Source organism: Zootermopsis nevadensis, unplaced genomic scaffold, assembly GCF_977971745.1.
Source record: "Zootermopsis nevadensis isolate Lab colony 2312 unplaced genomic scaffold, Znev_1.0 Znev_ptg000019l, whole genome shotgun sequence".
NCBI lineage: Eukaryota > Metazoa > Arthropoda > Insecta > Blattodea > Termopsidae > Zootermopsis > Zootermopsis nevadensis.
Window position 1 is genome coordinate 2,785,404 of NW_028259151.1, and position 22,803 is coordinate 2,808,206.

Sequence of the window (22,803 nt, forward strand, 5' to 3'; positions counted from 1 at the left end):
CTGTAGTTTAATACAGAAAGAATACAAACAAAAAGTCATTTGCGTACACAAACATGTGTGTGCGTGCGTGCACACACACACAGAGTTCAAACTTTTCATCTGCCATACATTTTTCCCTTGTGGGAAGATAGCAAAAATATTTCATTGAAACATCTTATTCTGTTTAACTATAAAATAAACACAGCAGATATTATACCCTGATATTCTGTCATATCATCATTTCCTATGCACATAAAACATGCTGATAATTTGTTTCAATGTGTCACACTATCTTGCATAATTTCTAACAAAATTACATTCCATCTGATCTTTCACCATATACATGGCATAATAAGTAAACTTTGTGCCCCAACATCAAAATTGCATTGACTACTTCATTTCAGGCAGGATCTTCTAGAAAATTACTTGGGGGGGGGGGGGGGGGGGGGAGGAGAATAAAAACAAATATTATTACAAGATGAAAAACCAAGTAGCTTTTTGATATGTTCTGTACTTTCATCCACCAGATCTCCCTCTTCTCATTTAAGTTGCCAGAAAAACCAAACATTGCCACTGACTGATATTCAGGAAAAGGAGACACTGGTTATCTATAATTTAATTAACAAATTCATACAGCTTCAGAAAACACTAATGAAAATATTATTTCTTTGCACAGTAATAATTGTTCCTTTTGCTGGCCTTGATATGTGGGGAATGATGCACTGTATTAGCAAGGCTGATTTCATTAAAATGACAATCAAAACTCTGGAATTGTATTTGAGCAGAGCAAGAGAACAAGCACAGAAGTTTGGACAGGAAGCATCAAAAGTTGTCGTTATTATGGACATGGAAAATTTCAACCTACGTCAGTATGCTTGGAGACCAGGTAATTATAATCATCACAGGTGCAACAGACAAACATGTAGATGATAGTGTTATGGCAGAAAATTAATTACACAAGTGAGCATCAAAACCCACAGCTACAAACAGGCATAAACAGACCCCAATGCAAACTTGCATCAGTTTTTTGTCTGAACCAAAGTGCAAAATTCTGGTAATTTTTGTAACACTTTCCACCCTTGCTCCTATTCATGTAAGAATAATTGGAGGAGTCAGATGTGATGGTATTTTTGGACAAGTTCAGTGTCATGTTTACAGACTTGTCATAAGCCAAAATATTTGTATGTACAGTCATTACCTCTTGGTGTGGATGTGAAAACATCTCTGGCAAATTTCAAATGGACATTGTCCACTGTCTGAGGTATATATGACATACACAATAGTTCGGGAGTTGCCGCTCTTCCCACCTTCAAGTAATTGGTTATTACACTAACATATTTTTATCTTCAGAAGAAGCTTTGTACAAGATTGGAAATATGTATTTCATACTGGAATACACAGACACATTCTTTGCAAATTCTGAATTATTAATACATATATCTTTATTACATTCTATGGATCTGTAAGTTAGCCAGATAACAGTAGGATGTGGAATAAGTCATAGTAATACGATACAAATACAATTCATACTATTATAAATTTGGCACATGATAGTGTTTCAAAAGCAGTGACATGTTACACATAAATCTGCCCATTGCACACAGTAGATAAATTATACTATCCATTTATATTATATAAAGGCAAGAAAACCTTAATGATCATTATGAATTATTTGTAAATATATATATATATAAAACAATCATAAATGCTACTACTAATTTCCGATTTAAAGTTTCATATACAAGTGCACTGTTATGCTTTAACTAATTATAAAATATTCTGAGTTATGGATGATGTGATATTAACAATTATTAAATTTTTGAATTTGCCATTTAATTTAACATAATCATTCTTCTATTTAAAGCCTCATGGCACACTTGGCAAAAGCTTGTAGCAGACTGGTTGAGAACCACTGCTCTACACCTGGTTAATACTAATGACAACTTCACCACTAATGTTTAATTATGTACTGCAGCTGGAGAAGCTGTCATGGCACTGCTCCAAATGTATGAAGCCAATTATCCAGAGATCCTGAAAGCTTGTTATATCATTAATGGTAAGTAATGAATACAGATGATGGTCACCTTATCAGCCTATAAATTTACATGAATATTGATATTATTTTGTGGCAATACAATTAACATTCAATAAATGGTGCTCAGAAATGAGTTTTATATTATGTCTCAATAGTGTTCATATTTTTTATTACTTTCAGCTCCCAAAGTATTTGCCATTGCTTTTTCTGTGGTGAAGAACTTCCTGAATGAATATACACTGCAGAAAATCCAAATCATTGCAAGTGATCCTCGCAAGTGGCAGCCTTTGCTGCTGAAATTGATTGAGTCTGACCAGCTGCCAGCTCATTTTGGTGGAACCCAGACTGATCCAGATGGCAATCCAAGATATACAACTGAAGTATGTTGTGTTACACGCTTTATCTATGAGCCATTCTAATCTGTTTTCAGGTCACATTTGTTGCAATTATTAAGACAAAAAGAATTACTGCATTCTTAACATTGTAATTTTATTTAATCCAGATTCATCAGGGAGGGAAGATTCCAAAATCTTATTATGCTAAGAAGACTGACAAGACAAGTCCACCAGCGAATGATACCTTCACAACAGTAGTGATTAAGAAAGGTGAAAAACTGAGTCTGCCATTTATAGCTCCGGTAGAACAATCCATACTGAAGTAAGTAACAAATAAGTTTAATATTATGAAGATCATTTCTAAAATTTCTTCTTGATGCAAAATCAGATGTGTGTTAAAAAATAAGATTAAACTGTTATGAATTCTCACTTATCAAGCAGATCTTTTAATAATTTGAATACAGTGTATAAAAGTTATTTATTTTTATACTGACTTATACTACACAGGCTTCTGTCATCAAAACCAGTTTTTAGAATAAACTATTAATTACTGTCATCACACAAAAATAAAACTCTACTTTCATGAAGAAGACTAAGAAATAGAGATGCATTTCCACATGCATAAAACTTCTTCAGCTGCTATACACCCAAAACAATCTAGGTAGTTCATGAATCAAACAGCACATATATCAGAATAAATGTTGACTGACGGCTGTCTTCTGGGTTGTAGCGCTATGTAGCCTGGTAGAAGTTTACCAACGTTTCAGAGGTCCCTGCTGCCTCCATCATCAGGGCGACATTTACTCTAGGTGTTACAACCCAGAAGACGGCTGTCTTCAGACTTTTTGCCATTAAAACCTCAAAGCCTACTAAATGTTGATTGTTCAATATACTTCAAGGTGGGAATTCCGATCTGAAGACCATGATATCAAATTTGGTATAATGTGCAAAGACGTTAATGGAATTGAGTCTACAGCAGTGCCATTGCACAAGGTTAATAGTCACCAATCAGATGAAATTGGTTTCATCACATGTCCAGCACCAGCTACTTGTAAGTATGGACCTTTGACAGACCACACACACTATAGAAACAACGCAAGGAAAAATTTAACATTTGGACAAACATATAAAGTAAAGAATTGCAAATAAATCCCTGTACAGGGGACCCCCTCTGCAGTTGACACACACATAGCCTTTCAGGAAATTCAGTTGCTGTGGAATCAAGTGTTTCATCAATGACAGCACAGCAACCTACCAAATCTAATCAATATCCCCACTACCAATTTCCCTAATGTCCATATCAGTGTCGACTTCTCACCTGTGCTTTTATCTCCCATCTGGGAGACACAAATGTTAAGTATTCTAGGTTGATCTAATAAGTCTTATAGTAAAAGCATGGAGTTTTAAACTAAACTAGCAACACTGTTTATTATCTTGTCCTTCGATTTCATAGCTGTGGTTCAGCGTGCAACTTTGGCTTCCGGGGATGGCATATGGTCATCTCCCATCAGATAGCAGCATGCTCCTCTGCTCCACCAATCTTCACTACCAAATCCAACTCTTCTCCTACTGTGCCTGCCCTACATAAGACTGCCAAAAATGACCATCCATTACAGATTCACCCTGATGATAGCAAATGAAATATTTTCTGAAATGACAGATAATTCTTAACATTTGATGCAACCTATCTCTGAAAGCCATAGTTGCACAATATATATTACAGCAAAACCCCTCAAGTTGGACACCCCTCTATCCTGGACACCCCTTTATATTGGAAATTTTAATTTGAACCGACGAATATCCTATAATTTTACATGTCCACCCATGGACACCCCTTTATCCTGGAACTTGAACACCCCTTTTGTTGCAAGTTGGACAGGTTCATGCACTTGACTTCGATGCTTTTCAGGGAAACTTTTTCAGTTACATATTTTGTTATTTTGAATTTCTGACTGATGAATGCCTCCTCTTTGGACCCACCATTGGAATGCATTGCAAGTGTTCTAACTTTTCTTTTGCTGAACCCTTAACTGGACTACAGTATTGCAGAAGACACAGACTGTGCTTGCATTTGGGTTCAGACTGTGTTAACAGAAATGGAATTTTTCTTTTTGCGACGGGGAAGCGAAAATTGGTGAAATCAACTTTAGAAAATGTTATTGAGGCTGGGGTGTAATGTGTAATGTGTGGGAGTGGGCTTCAAAAGATTATTATTAATACTGTTGTCATTAATTCTTAATTCAAGTAAGCCTCCAGCAGTTAGTGTATGTAAGTAAATAGATTATATTGTCATTAGACCACAATCTGATTTTTATCTTTCCCTCTATCTTGGACACCTCTGTAAGTTGGACACATTTTCGTGGAACCCCAAGTGTCGAACTTAGAGAGGTTTTACTGTATATTGTTGTGCTGTTAACCTGTTTTACTATTTTGTATGTTTAGGATTATAATTTGTTTCAATAAAGTTTTTAGACACAGCTAATTCTTCTATAAGCCTTAAGGCTGCCATTCCATACTTCATGTGGATACAACTGGTTACTGTACTAAGAGTGAAAAGTGGCACTACAGCAAAGCTTTCTCGGAGTATTTTGATTTTCCCTTGCCATCAGTATAGATTTTCCATACCTATGTATGAGGGTGGGCTGAAAAGTAATGCCTCCTCTTAAATAAAACATGAATGGGAAGGAATTCTTCAATAAAACAAAAATGTATACAAAGTTTACAGTTTACTCTTCAAAATTATACATTATTTTTCTACATATTCACCTTCTACTTCAATACACGTAATCCAACAATAAACTAATTTTTTAAAACCATTTATGAAAAAAAAATGCTCACAGCAGACTTCATTTCTTCATCTGACCCTTGAGCTTAGGGAAGAGAAAAAAATCACTTGGTGCCAAATCTGAGCTGTTTGGGGGATAAAGAAAGACGGAAAATCCCAGACATTTAATCGCTTCAAGTGTTCAAGCACTGCTATGAGGTCTAGCATTGTCATGTTGAAGGACTACATGGTTTTCATTCCAAACCATTTTGAATCTTTTCATAAACTTATTTAAGGAATCAATATAACGTTCAGAACTACTGGTTGTACCTCGTTCCATAAAATCAGCAAGAATTACGCCATTAACCGAAATGCAGTCAACATCACCTTACCAGCTGAGGCTTGAGTTTTGAATTGTATCAGTTGTGGTGACTCCTTGTGCCGATATTCCACTAACTGTTAGTTCTCAGGATTGTAATGGTGCACACAGGTTTCATCTCCAGTGACAATCCAATATAAGAATACATCACCTTCATTTTCAACATGCTGCAGAAGTTCCTGAGGAATGCCTCTCAGCTTTCATCTCATCAACGTGCATGAGAGGTACCCTCCTGGCACACTTTTCGCTCTTTATAAATGCCTAACCTTCAGCAGATTCCTTTTCTTTAATGCATCAGTTTTCACAAATCAGTTCTTCAACACGATCCTGATGTGATTTGTCCATTGCCATTACAGGTCTTACACTTCGTGGTTTGTCAGTCAAATCTGCTTTCCCGTATTCTTTTTTACACATCTTGGCCCAACGTCTAACTGTACTAATGTCATCACATTGATCACCATAAACGACTTGCATTCATCGATGAATTTCTATTGGATTTTCTGCAGTCAAATCTCAGCAACAGCACGCTGCTTGAACCGAACAACTTTACTGTCCCTCATTCTGAGGTGTATTGAGCAAGCTGCTTGCTTAAGGCCGTGTGTGGCCAAAGAGAAAACCTTGTACAAGGAGATAAAATTGGCTTTAACCAGATATGTCTACATTAACTGGATTTAATGAAGCGGAGGCATTACTTTTAAGCCCACCCTCGTACAACCACACCTGACATGTTCAATGGTTCTTAATAGATAGAACATTTTCAACTCATTCCTTTCTTGGAAATTCCCCCTGACTATTTATATTTTGGTTATTATTTTGAAAAAGAAGCATTTGCAACCACATGTTCGTAGGGATATTTTTTCTTATTTTTGATCCAGGAACACCCACACAAAGTTTGTAAACATACTTTTGACTCCGTGTATATAAATCCTTTTTGCTCCTATGCCATATATGTACTATAATTTAATTGTGATGCAAAAACTACACCAAAGCTCATACATTGGTGGTCTTGCTTGCAATAAAGATCTAATAGAAAGGAAAGTAGTGCAAGATCAGGAATAAAACACATTTAAGTGCTTGTGGAGCTGAACAGTTCACTCCCAACCTACCACAAGAATAATCATTATTAAAGTAACAATGCAATAACATGGCTCACTCAGGACATCACCTATTTCAATCCTCAGTCACTCCAGGCAATGTCAGGATAGTATCTTAAGACAGGCCATTAACTATTCATCCTGTCTCTTCCGGTTCATCATTCACAACCTCGTATCATGTCTCACTGAATGCCACATAACCACAGCAGCTGATACAGAATTATGAATTACCTGAGTAATCACCCAATTATACAAACTAAATGTTAGTCAAGTGAATAAAATTAACATTTTTAGACATGATTCCAATTAAGTTCTAATGGCTATTCGTCCATATGGAGGTCAGTGTGTTGGAGTCTACATTTTATTAACAGGAATGACTAACACAACATACCATGTCTTTCCATGGGGCAAAATTAATAAAATATCGTTTATGTTGCAACATATTGTATAACGGACACAGCAATTCCATCCAGAGCACACACCATGCTTCCCTGAACAACAAAACTGTGGAAACTGTAACAGTTGCTAACAAACTATGTGCATGTATGTATGCTGTGAATCTTTCACGGTGGATGTCATTAATAAAATCTTCTCTGCAGAGTTTAACCAAGTGACGAGACTGCTGGCCTGAGAAGATTTTATTATGTGCAAGTATGTTTATGCATATAAAAACTGTATTAGAATTCTTACAACTGAATAATACAACATAAAACTGTCTTTTGTGTGAAGAAAACTGAAGCTAAGCTGTATGAATCTTGTTCCAGATACTGTGATATTCGATAACACCAACAGTTACATTCGCAACAAGAAGCTACACTACGCCATCACAATGGTTTCCCCTCCGACAGTGAAGGATGAAGACGATGATGAAATAATACTACAGGATTGATGAAAATCATGCTGTCAGTGAAGAACTTGTGATATAATTATCTTTAAAGTACTGTTCCCTGAATGAAGTTCACAGTACAGTACTTTATATTTAAATTCATGACTTATTAGTAATTTTGTGACCAAATAATTTTAAAATAAAAGATAAAATGATGAAAGTGTTTTGAAAAGTGGAAGTAAGGGTTGAGATGAAGTGAGTATTGGATTACTTATTATGAACTGCCTACAAATATGTTGCAGTTATGGCCAAGTAGATTAATTAATTTAATAGCTGCAATAATTATAAAATAAAACAAAACTGCAGAAATATGAATACCAGAAACTGATATGACATCTGCTAAAAATATTTCAATAAACTCTAGAGTACAAATAAATATTCTCAAACCTTACACCTCACAATATGCGTGCAAGTGTTGCTGTTTTCATAGATATATTTACCTGCTAGATAATACTGGGGAATATTTCACATTGAATGTTTAATCAAAAATGTCAGAACTGTATTTTTTTAATCAAGATAGTTTATTTATACCAGAGGTCACCTTCATGCTTGAATATTTTTTCTAAATTAAAGTCTTAATCGAACATAACTATACTTTCATTCAACAGACTACCAAACAACTACTGATAAATTAAATAATATATACACTTACAAATCCAATTTACTTAACAGCCATTCTTTCTGCCGTGACAGTTGGTCCCTCCTGATACACAATTCTATTAATGCTTAAAAAAACAGAATCAAAAGCTTTTCTGCATTGGAACAAATTCCCGTGGTTACCTTTGGAGCCAGTGATAGTGGAATCTTCCAGTTGCTTTGTTTCAAGGCCATACAAGTAAACTCATGTTTCCTTCCTTCTGATGAACTTGGAGAGGAATTGTGGGTCTCTATGAAGTGTTTCCTGAAGGTCCTGACACACAATGGCCCAATTCTGCTTCTATCCATCAATCAGATGAGAGGCCAGAGATTTTGTGATGATCCACTGCATGTTCAGATTTTGTCACAGTAATTTTAAATTAAACAAATATGACTCCTTTCTCAACTTAATGATGGTGAAACTGCATATTTTCATGATTTGCTTGTGGATGGATGCCGAAAACATTCAACATTCTCAACAAAAGTTATATTTCTGAATTTAAAAAAGTTTTAAATTGTACATTTCTACTGCAATTCTGAACAGTCTGAAACAGAACTTAATGTACACTCATGCACTGGTCTTTAAAATTTGTCATGTTCTTAAACACAAAAACATCAAATCGTGATACACACAACCTTGCTACACAATCCCACACTTCTGAATGAAGCTGATTTTAACACGGTATAACAGAGGACACAGACTATGAGTGACTGTTTATACAAATTGTAATTGTTTCAGCATTACTCACCAGTCTTCCATGGTTGCCCCACAATCTTCTTTTCATAGACCATAATGAAACTAGTTCTTCATAAAGAAACTGGTGATGCAATCACACTAACTGGATGCTGTATGAGATGCAGCTCTGTTATGCCAAAAATGCCACAGCATTATTATAGTGGCAGAAAGCCATGTAGAAATGTTGTACCCACCTTGTTCACATTATAACCACACAAACCACCATAAATTAAATCATATTACAACTAATTACAGTCATTAAAGTAGCTAACATCACCCAAACACGGAGATGTACCACAGCCATCAAAATATGACACTGCGTCAAACGTATGCACAGGGATACACCCTCTTCAGACTCTACAATTAAAATATGAACAAATGAGGTGAAGACCGGGATGGATAAAATATAAGGTGTTTTACATCAGAAAAGTACACACAGTAATTTAATAAAATAATGAACTTTAATTATATTTGTACAAAAAATTATACTTTATATCAGCTGCCATTGTCATTTTAGCAATAAACATATTTGTAGGAAGGTTTTAACATAATGTTGACACAACTAAAAGTATGAATTTAAGATAGTTTAAATAACACTGAAACAAGATCTGGATTTGAACATTCTGTATCTTCAACCTTTTCAGGTCGACCCCATACAATCAGAGTAGGAACACTCTTCAGCTGCAGATGTTTATCTGTCCTAAATGGACATTTGGGATCCTTCCAACTAGAAATAACAGAATAATCACACACACATATCTTCATTAGATTCTTTATATAATGAGGATATTTGGCAGCTGTGACAGAACATAGCTACATACCAGGTCTACAATTTATGACTCTGCGGTTGTGCTTGGATTGCGTGGTTGGCTGGTGCTCTGTTGATGTGGGCAGGAGTTGTGCGCGTTCTTCTGGTGGGTCACCGGCTAATCAGTTTCAGTGCCGCTAGTAACAGCGAACTACGAACATTTCTCGTCACTGATACATGTTATTACATTAATTGTTCTTACCTTAAATCACAAAAGATGTTCAAAGTGACTTCGTTGTGCTTGCAGGCAACTTTACATCTTGTTAACATGTTTCGAAATACTCGACGAAGCTCTTCTTGGGAAATTGCCGAAATCAATTGTCAAATATTTTCTTTAAGTTCTTCTGCAGTGTGCGGATTGTTTATATAAACTTTGTTCTTCAGCATGCCCCACAGGTAAACATCGCACGGGTTCAAGTCTGGGGAACACAAAGGCCACTGATTGATTACTTGTTCACCAAACACTTCTCTTAATGCTAACATCGACCGATTAGCTGTGTGAGCTGTAGCATTGTCTTGCATGAAGAAACCGTAAGCCTTTTCTTCATCGGTCATTTCTTGGAAAAAGGGTCTAAGTATTAAATTTACATGATGTTCACAATTTATTGTTTCATTATGAAATATTGGCCCTATTATTCTCTTGGAGGTAACTGCACACCAGACTCCAACCTTAATGTCATGAACAGGATATTCATGCAACTGATGTGGATCTGGCATTGAAACTGATTCACCAGTGACCCACCGGAAGAACGCTTACGACTCCCGCCCACATCAACAGAGCGCCGGCTGACCACGCAATCCAAGCACAACAGCAGCGTCATAAATTGTAGACCCAGTATATACTGAAAATCCAAATGTGAGTATGGGATATATCGTGATCAAAATCTAAGCAAAGTCATTTAGTTTTGTTATTGTACAAATTTCTGAACTAATACTAGTACAAGAAGACTGTAAACTAGGTAGGAAATAATGATGAAATGCCACTAAGATGGTCTTTGGTCAATGTAGCACTACATTTATGCAAGTTTTCATCTGAAAAATATGTTAAATTTTAGCATACAAGTGCAGTATTGGACCCCTTTAGTACTCCGGCCTGGATACAGTTACATACTTTCCACCAATGTCTTTACACTACAGAGTCTTTAACATCAACATGAATTTATGTGATAACATAGCATTTCTAATGACATACAGAACATCTCTGGATTAAATTCTAAACATGTTTTTGAAGTGTACTTACACGTCTCTATCACCAACACCAACATACACAAAATGTATGTTCTCTGCTTCTTCCACAGCTTTTTCAACTACAGGAGATGCTGTAAAAAAGAAGTGAAAGCATAAACTAAAAGGGCACACAAAAATCTACCTTACTTCCTATCTCACTTCTCGGAGGCATACCCCATTATCACAGACACGTTTTAATGATTAAGTTATGCCGATACAACCATTACCAGCAAAGGCATTATTAATGCAAATTTGGAAACAGTCAATTTCTGTAAGTGAAATAATGATATTAGTTTCATCCACAAAATGTATGGGTTTAGACAGATAGTTATGGTTCGCGGTAAATCACTGACCTATATGAGGAAAACCAAAGGACTAAGTATTGAAACTCAAGGAACTCCATGTTTTATTTTATAGTGTCCCAATTTGAAGAGGTGCTATTATTTTAATCTGGTAATGTTGTTTCTACTTGTTGCCTTCTGTCGTGAAGGTACGATTTAAATCACTACATGTAAATAAATTTTATCGAATTTTATTCTAATCTAATTCCACTGCAAGCTAGCAACTGCTATAACCGGGAGCCGTCAAATTTTGATCAGTTTCTATGATTCCTGTTGAAAGTATCTTGTAAACAAACCTTTTACACAGTCCGGACACCAGCTTTTTCCATCTGCCTTTTTGGAGCCACAAAAATAAAGGTACACTGGTTTATCCTGAGTTTGTAATTCCTCAATTAGGTTGCAAAATGCATCATAACCTTCTACTTCACTCCGAATAGCCATTCTAAGTTGCCAGTTATTAATTTTCCTCACCCAACAGACTGTTTACCTATTAAACTGCCTCAGAGTGAATCTCAGTAGAATTTCCTGTACGCACAATTAAGCTTGGTAACAACACTGTGCACAGGTTGTATTACCAACATACTTCACATGCATCTGCCATACAGCCCTCTAGTTCCTCAATCATGAATGACTGACGCCGTGTCCTGATTGGATCCGACGAGCGATGTAGTTGGCGAATTTCGACACTGAGTTGATTATACTTCGTAACTCCGCTTCGCTGCGAAAAGATGTCGCGAATGCATGTTTGTACCCCTATTCAGTTGTTGTGAATGATCCCCTTCATCCCGCCCAACTTTCGTAAACATTATGTTGAAATTAACCGGTCATGGAAACTAACAATGGCTGGGGGTTCGTTATACTGACCACACGTCACTCTATATCTGGTTGGATGATCATTCACCTCTGCTTAGACATGTGAACGTGAGGCCAGCAGGCAGCTACTCGGCTTTGGCTGTCAGAGGGCTGTTACGTCACGGATTATTATTATTATTATGTTGAAATTAACATATGCCTGTCAGTCTGGCTTCTGTTTTTCGAGGTCTGTGGTGTTTATATCTGACTCTGAACTCAAAGAGAATTAGTTGCAGATTGGAATAAAACTGAAAGACAAGTGATTGTCACAAAACGCATCAATTACATTTCTGACACAGCGGTGGCGGAGCCAATCGCCAGGTACTGGGCAAGACTGATTAGCGAGGCCCTTTGAGAAAAAAATACATGTAGGGCATTTTGGTGATTTCGTTTATAATTTTAACTATTTGGAAACTTCCTGTCTGGAAGTGACTCACCAGATTCATGCAAGTCTTCCTTTTTTTCAGCAGTTAATCTCAATGTGGACAATTATCGCATTGTCTACCAGGGCTAGGTAGTTTTTGTACTTATGCACTTCTTCTGAAACTTATATGCACACAAATACTGATCTCAATTTCTTCTTCATTGTCGTCAACAATATAAGGAGAAAAGGCAATTCCGATGCTTACAAACACAGGTGTGCGGCACGCTACGCCCTGGGCCGTCGCCCACTTCGCCCATCCCCTTCGCCGTCACTGCCGACAAATGTACAAGGCCTCAAAAACGTCTACTGTGAATTCACAATTTTTAGTATAAACAGAACTGACTGGATTACGTACTATGTTAATTTATTCATCAGGTCCGGCAGTAAAGAGCAGCAGTAAATTCATAACTCGGGAAGCAGTGATTAAATTTCTGTACGTTTTGTATTAATTATGATTGCAAGTATTCTTCTTCAGCTATCCCGGATATTATCTTGTCTCTCTCCAACTCTGAATTATTTTCGAAACAATGAATCTATTTACAAATTTGAAAGGGCAGCAAAAACTAAGCACAACCATTATTGCATACGAATGGAATTACAATCAGCGATCCTTAGACTGTGAGGTCACTGTGATCATCTAGTAAGTATTTGGCAGAAATTATTATTATTCTTTAGATAATCAAACTTTTTAGTACAACATAAATGGCCCGTTTTGCCTTTTGGGTAACTATGAATGTGAATAAGCATTTGTGGACAGCTGCCACTTTGTGGTACTTGTGTAGTTTAGCGCAGAAAATATACTAGAGGACACTGACGGATTAATGAATGGGTCCATACACGTAAAATATTAATTTCATAATACATATTGTTCAATAAATAATGTGCAGTTTGTAGCCCGTATACGAATCAATATCAAATTAGCAAACATCATTCTGTAATACTGACTTCTAGGGTTAACAGCTCGAAAATGAGAACCAAAAGGGCATTTTTAGGCATTGTTTTGGCGTGAACTATTGGTGTTAAGGAAACTGAGAAAAGACGAAGGATGAGACCAGTTCAAGAAGCTACATACGGGGTACTTGGCCACGGGAATCTGTTGGAGGAATCAGAAATAATCAGGAAATGACACATCGACCTATAATGACAGCTCCTATTGTAGAAAAAGAGGAAACTGTCATGAGAAATGATTTCCCTGCTAGCTAAAGACTGCTACTCTACGCCGTTTTTTGTTACTGGACAAGACTGAAGATCTTATATTTGCAACTGCAATAGCACCTCAAACACTGAGCGAAGCTCGCCGTTTTGAGGGAACTGCAGTTGATGTATAATATTCACACTTAACGGTGCATTAAAAATTTATACAGGTCTGTTTACACAACACGTTTCTCTAATTCTTCTCTAACAATGCTCTTACACCATCAACTGTTATATCAGCACAAGTCTCATATTGAACGTTTTGGAGCCCCTTTATTGTTTAGGCAATGACCCATCATAATACACAATCCATAATTTTTTTGAAAAGGGCAATTCGAGAGGCATTTAATATATGTCGAATAAGATTCCTTTCTCCGTTATAAAGTAGTTTATTTTCATACAGAAGGGACACTTCCTGCAAATAAGATATCAGTGTTAATGCTGCGCTTCAAATGTCCCGTGTTGAAATGGTTAAGTTGGCAAAAAGAAAGAAAAATGCTGTAATGCATTACGTAAAGTGTGGTTATGTTGTGCAGTGTTTTATGATAAACATCTGGTACGTAACAGTACGAAATAACTGTAGTTAGCCAAGGGTTATTTTGTGTGTTGGATAACAGCGGTGAGAAAAGTTGCAAGTTGTAAGATGTTTCATTATAACAGTTCGTGAAAGTGTTTTTTTCAAGTCTGATACGTAAATAGTTTAAATATACTGTTTATTTCAGGTCAAAATGTCTCTCTCCAAGCCTGTGTTCAACTTCTTAGGATTCTACTTTGAACAACTGCATACAAATCCAGTTAAAACGAAGTCAATCACTAGGTCAGTAATAAACATATTTATATTGTTACTGGAATGATTGAAATAATCTATTTGACACTCCAGAATTGTTTATGATATTCTCAGCGTGTTTTACAGTGAGGTTCAATTGAGAACAAGTTCTTCATTAGACACAAGCCCACCATCCTAAAAAATAGTTTACAGATATACACTTGGCAAAAATAGTTTGGGGATTCATTTGCAATCATGCCTACATTATCACGTAACAAATATTCTGTATTTCCATGTTACAGTACATTTTACACACTATTGTGTCATTAAATTATAACTAATCAAAATTATCCAATTAATTCGGCTGAAAGTCATATCTTGTTTAATTCCACCGGTATTTATATAGCACAATGGTAAATAAGATTCCTCATTATATTACCTGTTCAAGGCCACAACTAACTGTTCAATAAATACTGTTGGATACTTAAGGCCACAGAAAATGTTTATTGTGTGCTGCATGTGTTACAGAACAGTAGAAAAAAACACATTATTTCAGGGCATAATACCACAACAGCTTGCGAAACAATGTCCATGATTATCAACATAGTTACTATTAAAATAATGTAAAATTATTTATGGGGAGTTAGTATTATTTGCCCAGAACTACCATATCCAGTTGTTATTGGGAATTCATTTAAACTTATAAGAACTGAGCATATCCTCTGTTTGGGGGTGATATCCTATTGAAAATGAAAGTAAGAATGTTTCAAGGATGTTGCAGAATTAGGTCCATTTCACTTCTCTAATTTTTTCATTCCTCTCTTAGCGTATATGCAGTTGCACCCTGCAGTGTTACACATTCATTTGACTTAAAAGACTTTGAGTGTCTCCAAGATGACCAAAGTAATCAAAAAGACAAACATGGTTTACCGCATAAAATACTAACTATTGGAACTTGCAGACGCCATGGAGCAGTCTCTGAGATGCTGATAGTTACTCTGTTCATAAAGAAATTCCATGCCTTTTGTGGAATTCAAAAGTTTGTTACCATGTTCACAAGGCCTACTACTGTATCTTATCCTAAGCCAGTTGAATCCAGTCCATATCCCTCAGATCCAACTTTTTAGGATATACTTTTAATATCCTCTCCTCTTGACCTAGATCTTCCAAACAATCTCTTTCTATGAGGTTTTCCAAATAAAATTTATATGCATTTCTCATCTTCCCCATTCAAAATATTCACAGCTACAGGCTGGACAACTGGGGTTTGATTCCCAGCAGAGCCAAAAGATTTTTCTCATGGCATATTTCTCTATACCAGCTCAGGGACCCACCCAGCCTTCTGCCCATCCAAGGGGTACTGGGGGGCCATTTCCCCAGGGTTTAAACAACCGGAGTGTGAAACTAACCACTTACCTACATCTAGTGCCACAGTCAAGAAATAACTGAGCTATGTTTCCACTACTCCGCATGTCTTCATGGCAGGGACAACATTACATGTACCTATTACCCTATTTATCAAGGAGTTATCTCATACTATGGTTAAGAAACAGTTATTTGACAATCAGTAAACATGTTTCACTATTTTAACTATTATTTAATCCATTTTATGAAGTATATGACTTTTCAGCTGTGTGATAGCAACTCTTGGAAACTTAACATCACAGTATCTATCTGGTGTAAAAGTAATCAATCAAGACAGCCTGATTGCCTATGGAATGTTTGGGTGAGTACAATAATTTACGTTTTCAGATGCACAGTTAATCAGGGTAGATATGGAACTTCCACATGAACTCTTCCTGTGATGAAAGTGACTGTGGAACATACCATTCTCTTAATGTTAGCCTTCTGCATTTCTGCATCATCCATTCTCTCAGTCTTCCCTTTGTAAAGAAACAAATTTCTTCCAAAGTGTAGTGGGAAGTAATGAATATGTTTGAAAAAAATTGGAGTGGAACTGGTTAAATTGTATTTTATTCGAAAAGAAATTATTTTGTGAACCATCCATTTCATGTGAGAACCTGCACAGACTGCTGGACATTCAGGTTTAACTTTCAGTTGGAATATAATTTTTATTTCCACTCAGTGTTCTTGTAATGTATATTATGATTTTGTAATTTGTGTAATTCAATGTAGGTAACATTTTATTATAGTCAATATAAATTCAAATTTGTTTAGTTATTTTAGTATATTTATGAGCACAGGATTCTTTGTAATGACGTTATTTATTTTCTAGGCTTCTGTTTGGAGGCTCAGTGCCCCACTATTTCTACAGAGCATTAGATCATTATATATCTGATGACGTTGCTCTGGCACCAGTTAAGCAGTTGATTCTGGAGAGACTGATCTTCATGCCGCTGTTTCAGATTTTGGCCTTATATATGCTTGCAAGACTAGAGGTATCTGTTATGCAGCAATCTTCACCTTGTTTCCAATATGTTTCTACTTTGTGTGGGTCATTTGACAACTAAGCCTCTCTATTTATCCTTTTTTCTTCTTCCAGATTTCCTCCTCTGTGACATCTTTCTTAACTTCTTGTTCCCATCTTGATCCCAGTCTTTCTCTAGGATATTTTCCTTTTACTATAACATTCAAAACCTTGAACCTTCAAAATTAATGGCTAATGGGACTATGGAGAAGCTATGAAAGGCCCTGCAAGCCAGTAGTGGATTTTGAACCTGCTTCAAGAAACAGTCCTTCACTGTAGTAATATTTTTGTCGATATTCATTATTTGTTACAGACTGATACTTATTTTGGGCTAGAATGTATAGCACTTAAATAATCGGAACATAGTTCTGATATGTCAAAGGGGAGCAGAGCTATATATAGAATATAATTTCAGTGAATGTTTTAAAAATTACAGAACAAATATTGAGATGCACAAACTAAGTATGCAGCTGAAGATGGCTGTTTTCTGGGTTGTAACACCATGCAATGTGGTAGCAGTTTACAAACATTCCAAAGGTACTTGCTGCCTCCATCATCGGACTGCTTGGTGCTACAACCCTGAAGTCCGCCATCTTCATACTTGCCACTGTGAAAACCTCAAATCCTGCAAAGTATGTAGTTATAAATTCTGGTTCCTTCCATCACCAAACTTATGTCTCTTAAAATTTCTGAAAAATATTTGTTATGGTTTCAACTTCCACACAGGGCTGTGGAGTTGGTACTAAAACCTCTGACTCCTTCATAAAAGCTCAATATGTATTAATAATGGTAAACCTACTAAAATGGTACCATAAGAGATTTCATCACCACCAGACTTATAATCTATATTTATATAAATATAAGTCTAATGGTTATTGCAGAAATCAGTTGATTTATAAACAGTGTGTATTCTTAAGGTACCAGAGCCAAAGTTACAAAGCATTATTCATTGAATCTCCCTAAGCATGAGGCCGCCAGCAGCTCACATGGTAGCGAAAGTGTTATAATAGTATTTTCTTAAGATTTTATATCAGAGTCGGAGTCAATGTTGGTACATTTTTACCGACTCCGCCTAAAATTGCTTCCGACTCCACAGCCCTGCTTACACACAGGTGAGTTATCATGTATCTATAAACCCTGAATTTAGTATAAACTTGAAGAAGTCTGGGTTTATTGTGATGGAACTTATCATCCATCTGCCTGAACCAGTGAACTAAACCAACATTTTTTGATGCACTGCTAAATACCTCTGCAGCATCTCTTCTGTAAATGTTTTTTCTTCTTTGTTTTCAAACAAAATTTAAACACTGTAATATTTGTTTTCAGGGTAAATCCCAACAGCAGGCGGCTAAACAGCTTTCTCAGCTGTACTGGCCTGTAGTTATAGCCAATTGGAAATGGTTATCTCTCCTGCAGTTTGTTAACTTTACATTTGTTCATCCAATGGTAAGGAATGACTAAGCATTTCTATACTTATCCAGGAAGTATGAAAATGTAAACACTGAAATAAAAAGGAATATTGTCATTATGTATATTGCAAACACATGAACTTCTGTTCAAAAGTCCTTAACTTGGAGGAGGCTATTTGGATTGGTATATGAATGGCCAATGTATACTGGGTATATTAATATCTGTGAAAAAGAAACATAACGTGTTAAGGCAAAACGTGTGGGTAGTTTGAGGTGCTTTTCGCTTGGGTAATAGACATGGAGATTAGTGGATAGAGTTGAGGGGACTCTTATAATCCAAGACATGAAACTGTCGTGGTTATTGTTCATACTCCAGAGGATAATCGCTACCATAGTACACATTCCGTGTTACATGAAGCTGTAAATCAAACTTGCATGGTCTGTTCATTGTTTCCCATTTTGTTCGATATAAGATAGCAAAAGGCTGATAATTCTTCCACATGCTTAATAGTGTGTTCATGTAATCTCATCTTATATAGTAACATATATTATGCATGTTGTAAGTGAACAGTTATTTGACAGCTTGTGGGGACACAAGTGTGGAATATTTATGTCTTTCTAAGTATCCATAGTAACTTGTCTTGAACCTACTAGAAGGAATTTATAAGAAAATGGGATACCTGGATTTAATCCCCAACCAAGGCAACAAAAGCAATTACCCACTGACCCTTATAATACATGGCAGTAAGATGGTTTCCTAATAAATTATCTGTGTAACTTGCAGTTGAGAGTGTTGGTGGCCAATATGATTGGCTTTGTCTGGATTGTATATATGGCCAACAAACGCCGACAGTCCCGAGATCAGAGAGGCAGCAGACAGTAATGGACTCTGGAACAACACTGAAGATCACAACAGAGAAGAATAAAGGCTTCACCGTATGAACTGTTCTTGAGCAACATTTGACATGGTTACATTCATAAATAAAAATTTGCTGTGGTCAGTCAATCTTAACAGAATTTTGGTATGTAAATAAAGTATTTTGGTCCAGAGTTTATTCAGGGGATGTAAAGAAAATCTGTAACATGAACTTCAAGAGACATTCATATATACAAACATTCCTTATGGGTAGAAATGAATACTGTGTATTTTAGAAGCATTTATAGAAACATATTTTGAAGGTAAAGTAAAATAGTTTTTGGATTAGGTATTGTTTCATAAATCACTGCACTTTTGAAAGCGACAGTACATTGCTGGACATGTGGTAAATGTAAAATCATTCTGCATGACCATAGCATATTAGGAACATGGAAGGATTGTGAGTAGTGCTTCTAGATTTTTTGTGAAACATTGTGTTTTAGTGTGGAACAGAGGTCAATGGTCAGCTTCTGTCCATTGTTCAACACTACTAGAATTTTCTGTGATCAGGAGAATTAGTTGTTTCCATCATCAGAAATGGAAGACAGCTTTTTCTTAAACTATGAAAACTGTATTGACAGTATGCACGATTAGCAGTTGTATGTTACACAGATAATATGAAATCTAAAATCTGTTTGGAATTTAGGATTTGAAGTTTTCATGAGTCTGAAGATGACTGTCTTCTGGGTTGTTGCACTGTGTAGTCTGGTAGAACCCAGAAGACAGCCATCTTCTGTTTGGAATTTATGGAACAGCCATGTGATATGGGCACCTGCTGTTGCAGCCATATTCTGCTAGTTTGTTTTACTACTTCTTTTATGGTGTGATGGGTCTTGCAACAAAATATTACTGAATATGAGGCATAATAATAATTTCAATATGATGGATTAAAGATGATGAAATTTCTTTGTTTCCCATAGTAGTGGCTGCTATTTTATTAGAATAGAAGGGGTTATAGACTGTCATCCTAAACAAAAATAATAATTTATGATTTTGAAAATCATAACTAACAAAACAATTAACTACCTGTCTAGGTTTAGGTTCATTTCATTTTGAAATTTGGGTGTTAAAATACAGGAATCATCAAAATATAAGAGGTTAAAAATGCATTTATATTTGTTTTTCTTTCCTTTCATTTTGTAAATTTTGGATTACAGGCTGTGGAACACGTTGATATGCTTCTAGATGCACAAATTAATGTGTTCTTAAAGTTTTTGGAATTTATAAATGTGAAGTATCTGAGCAGACCTTTTCAGTTTCTTCTTAATAATTTCTTAAGCATATCCCAAATACCTCCTACCTTGCAGTTGGGCATACAACTATTATTTTCTAACAAGCATATTCAGTTGAATAATTACTGCTAAGTATTCCTTCATCCTTAAACTGTTGGTTTCCTTAGTGCTTAAGATTTTGTTTTCAAGAAGTACATTTTAGCAGTGCATTGTAGTGAACCCCTTTGTGCTTCAGTGTTTGGAAGGTAAGAGATGAGCTATTCTGATTATGGTTCTTCATAATTATCATCAGTCTTGTTTTGGAGTAATTTGTAAAATTATGAATGGCTTTTAGTTAAATTCCAAATGTGTAAATTTACGTGATAGCCGAGGCATGGCCTGGCAAAGGAACAGTATGACAGTACATAACCACTGCAGTTGACAGAACATTGTTAAACAAACCAAGAACCTTTCCTAAACTACAATCTCCTATAATAATTGAAAGGAAAGATCATCCCTTAGCACAAGACAAAGCCATAGTGCATAACAGACATCTTGCTTTCCACATTTTAAAGCAGATGCTATGTTTAAGGAATAATTTTAACATAGGAAAAGGTCATAATTGTACATTTCTGAAATTGGTTCTTGATATGCATAGATTTTATATATTTAGATTTTATGTACATTATGTCAGTAGACACACAGGATGTGTCTATTTTACAGAAGTATAGAATTATATTTTTTAATAATGCTCAACATTGTTGTTCTTATTGTCCTTGTATAACTGTTATTTCCATTCACATTTATATGTTGTTTTATATATATATATACATTACGAATAAAGTATTTGGTTTTTTCTCAAGCTTGTTAATTTTATTACTCTGATCTTTTAAGCCAATGCCATAGCTTCTGTTCAGCATACTTCTAGGTTAGCCATCAGTATCTTTTCAGTGAATGAATGAAACAGAGGGAGGGATTGGGAGGTCACCAATCACAATTGTGGCCAGAAACAACTCAAAATCCAAAGTATAGATTTCAGGTGCTACCAGCATTTGAGATACAACTATAGAAAACCCTGGGAACCCCACCTCTAAAGTTATAAATAGCCAAGATGCATAGGTGGTCTCAAAGGAGACGGTTTTCCTGTCCTGTCAGAGAACACATAGGATTCTCACTGAAGGACCCAGGAATGCTCATTAATGAACACAGAATAAATGATGATAAAGTGTATTATATTTTATAACAATAACAGAAAACAACAACAAACAGACTCAATGGGGGCTTACATCCCGGTCTCTCAAATGAGATCAAAGTGGTGTGCACTTGTTTTTCAGGGCAACCCACACAGGACTGGCTGAGATCCACTGATACAGGTTCCTACTACCTGAAAGATGCCAGACGTAACTTTATAGGCTTGCACTGTCATCATGCTTGTAATGAAGAAAAACATTTCATATAAGTTTCTGTACCAAATATCAGATGCTTAACTGCAATGGTTCATTCGTTACTTCGGACACTAAATGATGAAAAGTGGTTTTCATGTTGTTGCTGTTGCTCGCAAGAATACACAAAACAGGAAACAAACTCATCTGCACACAAGAGATAAAACACAACAACAGAAATCATTTTAGCGATTTTCAAGATTTTTACTTAATTCTTCTTTATTACGCCATCTCCTTTACAGGAGGTTGGCGACATATTATGAACAGGATCCTTCCATCCTTTTCTCGGACTGGGACCTGTTCATATATGTTTTTTTAGACAGGTGATACAGAAGTGGTTTGCCATTGCCTTCTTCTGTGTGTATGGAGTAATTTTTGGGATGCCACGGAGGAAAACTCCGTGTTGTCTAGACCACGGCCTTGCCCAACACAAGTTATAAATTCGGACACCGCCGGGAATCGAACCCGGGACCCCAGGATTACAAGGCCAGCATTCTAACCGCTAGACCACCGTGGCGGTTTTTACTTAACATTAACATAATATTTTAGTAGTTTATCTGGACAAAAAAACAACACAATGTGGTCTGCACTGAGAAAGTTCAATAGCTGCCATACAACACATGATTCTGATGATGAATACCTCTGGTCAAAGTAAGTTGTTTGGTAACAAGAAACCACTTTAAAAAACTGATAAAGGCATGTGTAAAAAGTGATCGATGATAAACAACACACTGGGATGCTACACTGCAGGATTAGAAATTATTACTTTCTAACTACAGATAGTTTCACCCTGAAAAGGGTCATTCAGTTAGAGATAATCAAAGTTAAGACGCTTACCATTTGAAACTTTCCTTTTCCTTGCAGCAGGAAACAAGGAGCCAGGGCGTATTCTCAATCAGCATGACAGTTCAGTATTTGGCAGCTGAGCGCATCATGCATTA

General features: G+C 36.1%; 3 protein-coding genes across 6 annotated transcripts in view; 2 read left to right on the forward strand and 1 right to left on the reverse strand.

Moving 5' to 3' along the window:
* The window catches only part of LOC110829388 (SEC14-like protein 2), a 51,452-nt gene extending 43,391 nt beyond the window's left edge, over nt 1–8,061 (forward strand). The window contains exons 7-12 of the mRNA XM_022063057.2: nt 656–865; nt 1,955–2,035; nt 2,195–2,394; nt 2,517–2,671; nt 3,249–3,400; nt 7,351–8,061. Of these exons, the coding sequence (XP_021918749.1) occupies nt 656–865; nt 1,955–2,035; nt 2,195–2,394; nt 2,517–2,671; nt 3,249–3,400; nt 7,351–7,475 (923 nt within the window). The 3' untranslated portion in view covers nt 7,476–8,061. The remainder of the gene's footprint in view (nt 1–655; nt 866–1,954; nt 2,036–2,194; nt 2,395–2,516; nt 2,672–3,248; nt 3,401–7,350) is intronic.
* A 1,225-nt stretch (nt 8,062–9,286) lies between these two features.
* LOC110829394 (thioredoxin domain-containing protein 17) lies at nt 9,287–11,935 on the reverse strand. Of its 2 annotated transcripts, none has more exons than XM_022063068.2 (3): nt 11,517–11,886; nt 10,893–10,971; nt 9,287–9,571 (listed from the first exon to the last, which is right to left on the reverse strand). In XM_022063068.2, the coding sequence occupies exons 1-3, from the start codon at nt 11,659–11,661 to the stop codon at nt 9,421–9,423; spliced, it is 375 nt and encodes a 124-aa protein (XP_021918760.1). In that variant the 5' UTR covers nt 11,662–11,886; the 3' UTR covers nt 9,287–9,420. The 2 variants fall into 2 exon arrangements, with proteins under 2 accessions (XP_021918760.1, XP_021918761.1); XM_022063069.2 differs by lacking the exon at nt 9,287–9,571 and adding an exon at nt 9,578–10,071 and having other exon boundaries at nt 11,517–11,935.
* Nucleotides 11,936–14,101: 2,166 nt separating this feature from the next.
* LOC110829392 (peroxisomal membrane protein 2) lies at nt 14,102–21,282 on the forward strand. 3 transcript variants are annotated; one of them, XM_022063065.2, is made up of 6 exons: nt 14,102–14,246; nt 14,413–14,507; nt 16,087–16,182; nt 16,693–16,855; nt 18,211–18,330; nt 19,078–21,282. In XM_022063065.2, exons 2-6 carry the CDS (start codon nt 14,419–14,421, stop codon nt 19,174–19,176), a joined length of 567 nt encoding a protein of 188 aa, XP_021918757.1. In that variant the 5' UTR covers nt 14,102–14,246; nt 14,413–14,418; the 3' UTR covers nt 19,177–21,282. The 3 variants fall into 3 exon arrangements, with proteins under 3 accessions (XP_021918757.1, XP_021918754.1, XP_021918755.1); XM_022063062.2 differs by having other exon boundaries at nt 14,155–14,309; XM_022063063.2 differs by having other exon boundaries at nt 14,196–14,328.
* Nucleotides 21,283–22,803: the final 1,521 nt, after the last annotated feature.

What these genes read in the sequence shown, in the direction of transcription:
- LOC110829394 (XM_022063068.2), bottom strand. Translation starts at nt 11,661, where the DNA reads ATGGCTATTCGGAGTGAAGTAGAAGGTTATGATGCATTTTGCAACCTA. An exon ending in GTGTCCGGACTGTGTAAAAG is followed by an intron (nt 10,972 to 11,516) that starts GTTTGTTTACAA and finishes TCTTTTTTACAG; the next exon opens with CATCTCCTGTAGTTGAAAAA. An exon ending in GGTGTTGGTGATAGAGACGT is followed by an intron (nt 9,572 to 10,892) that starts GTAAGTACACTT and finishes TGTTATTTCTAG; the next exon opens with TTGGAAGGATCCCAAATGTC.
- LOC110829392 (XM_022063065.2), top strand. Translation starts at nt 14,419, where the DNA reads ATGTCTCTCTCCAAGCCTGTGTTCAACTTCTTAGGATTCTACTTTGAA. An exon ending in AAAACGAAGTCAATCACTAG is followed by an intron (nt 14,508 to 16,086) that starts GTCAGTAATAAA and finishes ATGACTTTTCAG; the next exon opens with CTGTGTGATAGCAACTCTTG. An exon ending in ATATGCTTGCAAGACTAGAG is followed by an intron (nt 16,856 to 18,210) that starts GTATCTGTTATG and finishes ATTTGTTTTCAG; the next exon opens with GGTAAATCCCAACAGCAGGC.